Source organism: Abramis brama (assembly GCF_963993115.1).
Source record: "Abramis brama genome assembly, chromosome: 20".
Classification (NCBI taxonomy): domain Eukaryota; kingdom Metazoa; phylum Chordata; class Actinopteri; order Cypriniformes; family Leuciscidae; genus Abramis; species Abramis brama.
The window spans coordinates 15,714,874-15,721,769 of record NC_139982.1 but is presented as its reverse complement, the minus strand read 5'-3'; the positions used below and the strand labels follow the sequence as shown (position 1 = coordinate 15,721,769).

General features: G+C 34.6%; 1 protein-coding gene across 2 annotated transcripts in view; it reads left to right on the top strand.

Moving 5' to 3' along the window:
• The first annotated feature begins 529 nt into the window (after positions 1 to 529).
• The window catches only part of banp (BTG3 associated nuclear protein), a 53,403-nt gene continuing 47,036 nt past the window's right edge, over positions 530 to 6,896 (top strand). The window contains exons 1-6 of one of the 2 annotated variants that reach the window (XM_084094100.1): positions 530 to 635; positions 2,484 to 2,565; positions 3,097 to 3,179; positions 3,306 to 3,505; positions 5,769 to 5,870; positions 6,035 to 6,198. In XM_084094100.1, coding sequence (XP_083950226.1) covers positions 2,490 to 2,565; positions 3,097 to 3,179; positions 3,306 to 3,505; positions 5,769 to 5,870; positions 6,035 to 6,198 — 625 coding nt within the window. In that variant the 5' untranslated portion in view covers positions 530 to 635; positions 2,484 to 2,489. The remainder of the gene's footprint in view (positions 636 to 2,483; positions 2,566 to 3,096; positions 3,180 to 3,305; positions 3,506 to 5,768; positions 5,871 to 6,034; positions 6,199 to 6,896) is intronic. The other variant, XM_084094099.1, reaches the window with a different exon arrangement.

Below are 6,896 nucleotides of genomic sequence, written 5' to 3'. Positions count from 1 at the left end.
ACTAAATATGCAAGACTAGTCTTACATGTCACTGTTTATAACACAGGGCGTTCATCCTTTGCTGGGCCCCTTTAAAAAAGAAATTTGCATAAATTAAGAGTATACACACTTCTCCAGGCACCACTGCACTACTATTGGAGTCCATTGTTTTATTTGTAATAATAACACAATGAAACATGCCAAATTGTGTGGATGTCATTTTTGGCCGGGCTGTTATACAAAGAAATTATGAACATGCAAAACCAAGAGAAAACCAACAAAATTTTTATTGATAATGTTGCAGTCAATGTTTTCTTTTTTTCTGTGCATGTCCAAAAAGTCATGGGACATGTAAATAATGTTGTTTTACATAATTTACATAAATACAAGATTTACATAATTTGGACGCAAATACTCACGCAGAGGCAGAATGAAAACCTTTAGATGCAAGCTCAAAAAAAAAGAAATTTTGAAACTTGCTGTGTGTTGGTTCGTCCCGGGTTCGTCCCATAACTGCAGTACTGAACACGGCCACAGTCTACGCGCATGCGCAGTGCGAACGGCGAGCGGCGCTCAATGCTCGGGTTTTTCTCTCGCGAGGAAGGACGCCATTATCGGAATCCTCACAAACAACACGAGAATTCATCATTCACACGGTAATATAAACCATTCTGACACGCGACACCTCCAGCTCTCCGCGCGCGTCCAAAATATGGCGCTGTGCATTAAAGAAATAACAATTTTTCTGCTGTTTTCTTGTCAACTGTGTCTTGCGTGCTATGAAGGGCACAAATGAGGCCTAGATGCGTTTCGCTGCTGTTGTTTTGAGCTGTTCGTTAGCTAGCCGAGGCTACATGAGCAGGTTAGCTGCAGTGTGCTAACTGGATTAAAGCACTGGCCCTATTATTAAACTGGTCAACGATTTGCGTCGTTACAATTAATGTTTTATGATTTTTTTTTTTTAAATCCCGGAGCGTCCTTGTTTAACTAGTGCTTAACTAGAGTTGAACTAAATTAACCTAGTTATAATCTCAGCAGCAGTTTCATATTAATCGAGAATCATGCATGTACATCGTAAAAGTACCACAATATGGACATACCTTCATGCTATGGTGTATTGAGCAAATATTGCAAGTAAATGTGGTAATCCATGCTTATAAAAAAAGTACTATGGCACTACCTTGTATTTTGGACATATGAATATCAAATACCCTGGGACATGAATTTCAGTCAAAGTACCATGGTATTTTTTACTACAGCAATGACTTTTCAGAATAGTTATTAAATTCATTTTAATATATAAACAAACAGAAACTTTTTTTTTATTCACTACAATACTAATATGTACTTAATACACCCACACACAAATAGTATATATATATATATATATATATATATGTGTGTGTGTGTGTGTAAACAAAATTTTACATTTCTATAAATCTAAACTATATAGTGAGTATACAGTTTTATTGCCTAAAAATTGGAGTAATAAAAATTCATATTGTAGGGACCCTGAACTAAAAATTAAAAATGAAATCCATATCTAAAGATGCTACTAGTAGGAATAGATCTGAAAGAGAATGTGCACCAGGCACTAGTTTATCATATTTAATTATTGTTGTTATATAACAATTATCATTATTAAAATTTGTATTAAGTATTTATTATTAAATATTATTTTATTATTGTATTCATTTGAATTTTTTAGTTAAATATTATTTTAGTTAGATTATTTATTTAATAATGTATTTTTTTATTTAAATATTTATTTAATTATTAATTATTTAAATTATAAAAAAATAGTTTTTTTTTTTTTTAAAGTGTCTTCAACAAAATTGCAATTAATCTTTTGTGAAATGAAATAGGCCTATGCAGCAAAATAAAATGGAAACAACAAGTGAGGTCACCTTCAGTACCACATCCCCCCTCAGGGGGTCCCAGCTGTCAGGTTTTTTTTTTTTTTTTTTTTTTGGCAAGGACACAATGGTGCCTGCAAAAATCCAATATTTTATCTTGTGGTGTCTTGAATATAAAATATATTAAAAACACTGTCTTTGAAAATGCAGAGTTTCTTTAAAAATGTATATTCCCTCCCAAAATAATAACGAATTAGCAAATAATTGATATCAGTGTTATTTTACTATCGATAATATATTTTTCATTTTAATTTTAGATCAAGTTTTAGTAATTTTGTTGTGTGTTTTTATCATTTTTATTAGTTTAAATATGTCTGTATAGTTTTTTTATTCATGTTTATTTTAGTTTTAGTTTAAGTTGTTTTAATACATCAAGTTAAACGTAATAAAAAAGAAAGAAATTAGAAGAAAACTATCTGAAAAAAAGAAGGTTTTTATATATTTGAGTATATATATATATTATATATATATATATATATATATATATATATATATATATATATATATATATATTGTTGACTGTAATAACCCTAACTGATATAACACAAACCACCCCAAGTTTACCAGTGACATCTTTCTGAAATGCAGGTTTGAATGATGTCAGAGCAGGATTTGGTGGAGATAGTCCAGATCGCAGTGGCGGATTTGAATCATGAAGGACACCAAACAGGTCAGACCTCGAAATCAGAGAAACATCTGCGTAATGGGTCATGCTGGTAGTGTTTGTGGTAGGGATGCACGATATATCGGTATCGGCCGATATATGGTCATTTTTAATGTTATCGGCCCGATAAGAAAATTCGGCTGATGTCTTAAAGCTGATAAATAATGTATTATTTCCTTGAGCTGAGACACTTCACATGCACCATGATGGTTTTGATTTGATTGGAAATATGTTTGGAATCACTTCAAAAAAGGAAAATAAAGTTAAGTGCGGCATGTGCAGCGCAAGTCTGTTATATAAGCTGCATAAAATTATAACGAGCACATTATAATCGTGTGCTTGGGACATGATTTTTAATGGTGATTTCTTTTTTTTTTTAATCAGGCGCTCAAAAGTCATATCAAATTTGGATTTAGATTTATCGGCCAATATATCGGTTAACGGCTATCAAATATAGAGTTCTCGATTATCATTATTGGCCAAAATCGGTGCATCCCTAGTTTGTGAATTTCTGCTGTGCTTTTTTGATGAAACTAGATATCCTGGACAATAATGAAGACGCTGATCAACCAGGAAGGAAACGAGCAAGGATTGAAATTAGTCAAGAAACAACTATTAAGGTAGCATCTTAACATTTTCAATAGAGATGATCAATTCATCTGGAACAGAATCTAAACAGCTTATATAAGCATGGACTTTGCAAAAATCTTGTTTTTTTCTGTGTTTGTCTATGCGTGCGCTCCCAGTCGATGCTGATATCCATCAGTCAGGCGATCTGCCAGCGGCTGGACAGCATGGAGGCGAAGCTGCAGGTTCTTGAGGCCACCTGTCGAGGTTTAGTGGAGAAGCTGGACATAGTGATGGGGAAAAACCAGTTGAACATCCAGGTACCCATGGTGTCAGGGTCCCCTTTTGGAGCCACTCAGACCTGCGACAAAGTACGCTGGTAAGTGGACCGTAGATGATGCCGGGTGTTTTATACCTGACTGTTTTTTTCTCATTTATTGAAGATGTTTGGCCTTTCATTTGGGGGGTTAATTCAAACCTGTTCACGTAGAACAACATCTTGAGACTGATTTAATAAACTGATTATAACAGTTAGTGGTGAAATGTCATAAGAAAAGTGGGAAATCAAGTACAGTTGCTCTTTATATGGGATTATATGATGATCTGCATGACTGAAAACACTTCAAATGCACTTGTTAGCTAAAATTCATAGATTATCATCTTATTTTCTTCATGACCGTATTTTGAAAAAATGAGATATCATGCTGAAGTAAACTACAAAAATATGAATGTATAAATATTTATTAATATGAATATGTACTCCATATACCACAAAATATATTAATAAATAAGTTGTATTTTATACATTTTATTTTACCATTTTAATGAAACGTTTATTAGTGAATAAATATAATTATTAGAAACTTTTTTCAGTCATGCATTTTATCTTGTGATGGCTTAAAATAAACACTTATATGAAAACTTTCCTTGAAAATTGATAGATTTTTTTTTTATAACATTTTGTATCTCACCAATAATAATCATGGCAAATTAGAACAGTAGTGGACTTTTTTAGGGATTGATATTGTGGTGGCAAACAAAATTCTATCACTGAATAAGAGACAAACATTTTCAATAGTCTTTGATGAGGTTTATTTTCTTGCAAGAAAAGGAAAAGGCCAGCAGTCGTACACTAGGCTCGTTCCCATTACAGATTTGCGCAAAACTTTATTTTTTCTTCTAAATGTCGACAAAAAACTATTGCGATAAGTCATTCCAAAAATCATGGCAACGGACGTTGGTAGGTTTATGTATATCTCAGCCACCGCACTGGCCGTTATTATTAATCGAAGGAGACGTATGTGTGTTATCCAATCATTAATGGCAAGGAAAGACCCTTATACTTGAGAGCGTCACATATGTATCTGGGTGTTTCTCTGCTTCGAGGTCTTGATTGTGGCATTTCTTTGAGGTTTAGAATCCAGTATTCCTGTAATTCTTTTGTCTTTTATGAATTTAATAAAGAACTATGTCCCATATTCTGTCCAAACATACCGCGTCATCTACGTCAGGTGACCTGTAAATGCGCAAAAAACGTTTCCATTGCAGTTTTGCGAAATATTTCTTTTTCAAATTGCCTAAAAAACCATCACATGTGAGCGTACAAACTTTTTTGCGATAAATGGGAGTTTTTGCGAAATTGACGTGTTTCCATTGGGCGTATTTTCAATTCGCAATTTCAATTTGCGCAATTTGAAGGGTAATGGAAACGTGGCTAGTCACACAGAGTGGCTGCAGAGTGTGACAGTGAGGGGAGGGCATCCTCCCTCTTTTATAGTTTTGACTCCCAGAATGTTATCTTTCTAGGCCAATGATGGTATTTTCAACCATACTTGGAACATTCTCAGACTTGTTCATCATATTTTATCCTTGAGCGGAGGCCCTCCTGTCACGGACCAACACTCTTTTACCATTCCAATACAAATACACACACATCTTAAAGATAAAATGTCTTCCACAATATCAAAACATGTTGTTGAATCCAGTTCAGAATAATTCACATCAAATGAGAACAAAATAATGTAACAAATGCCTTTAAGATCATCAACAAAGGATATGGGAAGCTTTTTCTACTCCCTATTAAAAGTTAATGAGCGCAGTTATTTTTTCTTTCCTAACTATATACAATTTTATGGTTAGGTGCATTTTATTATGTTTTATTTTATTATTTATTAATAGTGATGCACATACATTAGTATTCTGTCCAATACTGAAAAGCTGATCTTTCTTTTTTTTTTCTTGTCATGCCAGATTCTCAATTAAAAATGAAAATTATGCATTATTTTGTATAAATAAATACAATCTAAAATCAGTCATTTTAAATGCTGCAAATTAATTTAGTAATTTTAGCATTATAATGCACTGTTTGAAAAATGGATATTTTTATTTTAAGATTGGCTAAAGATTACATTTAACAGCGTTAAAGTTTAAGTAGTTTAAATGTAAAAATAGAGAAAATGAGCTGCACAATTAAATATATAATAATTACATTAAAAAAACTTGAATATTTGCCTAAAAGCATTATGATATTGATGTATATTGAGCATATATATTATATTTGTGTCGCCACCCACCAGTTGAGAACCACTGATATGAAGTGTTCAGGGTTTATGAAGATGGTAACAGTGAGTCTTTGCTCTCAGTGTTGTTCCCCAGACAAACGTTATAGTGAGTGGAGACAGGCCGAAGACGCGGGAGGAAACTTCACCACGTGCATCGGACTCTTTAGAGAACCTACTCAGCAAGTGAGAACAAATTGTGTTTTTTATGCATAAATGAAATAGAAATGTCTCCTGTGTATGCAAATCTATGCATTATGCATGCAAATATACTGAGAAGCCGATTTCTGGATCTGTCGCACAGTGAGGACAAGCTCTCGGTGTAATGGCGCTTTATTTTTTTGTTGCAGTACCGTTGGGCGAGGAAGACAGAAAACCATAGTGCTGAAGGTTCCAGTCCATGAAGAGATTCAGGATGATCAGGAAAGCGGTTCTGAAACGAGCGATTCGGTGTCCAACAGCGGCCAGAATCAGAATACCAACAACGTAACGCTCATCACTCTCAACTCAGAGGGTAAGATTCACAAATGCGTTGTGTTTTGAGATTGGTTTGTACAAGATGTTTTGGCGAGACATATTGAAGGTTAAGTTTGCAGATTTTCATTATTGGCTGGCTCCTGCGTCAGCATCACACGCATGTGTCGCAGTGCTCACGTGAACAGCGTCAGAGACTGACATAGAAGAGAAGAAATTGTTGTCATTATTTTTGTTTATTTTTGCGCACAAAAAGTATTCCCGTCGCTTCATAACATTAAGGTTGAACCACTGTAGTCACCAGGGCTGTCAAAATGGCTGAAAAGCTAAATTCGAATTTCTTTCTTAAATATTAGCAAAATTCGAATTCTTAAGGCAATTCTTAATGTCAGAGGAAAAAAGTACTGTATTGTCTCCTATGCCCACAAGAGGGCGTCAAAAACACCAGACGAAACAAGCGAGTGAATGAAGCGAGTGGCGAGTGTTTTTTTTTTTTGACAATGTTTCCAGCTGATGAAAACACACGCTCAGCTCTGACCGATGTGCTGGTATGGTCAAGTGTGTCGTTGCATGATTTTTGCCACCAACTGAGAGGGTTTTCGTCAGCAGGTCGCCTTTTCCCGCCATTTTTCTAATTAACAACGCAGCCGAAACGCGCTGTATACTGGATAAGCTAACAAAAAAAAACAGCGCCAGTTACGTCATCATCATGTCTCGCGCGCCTCCTGACCGATCTTG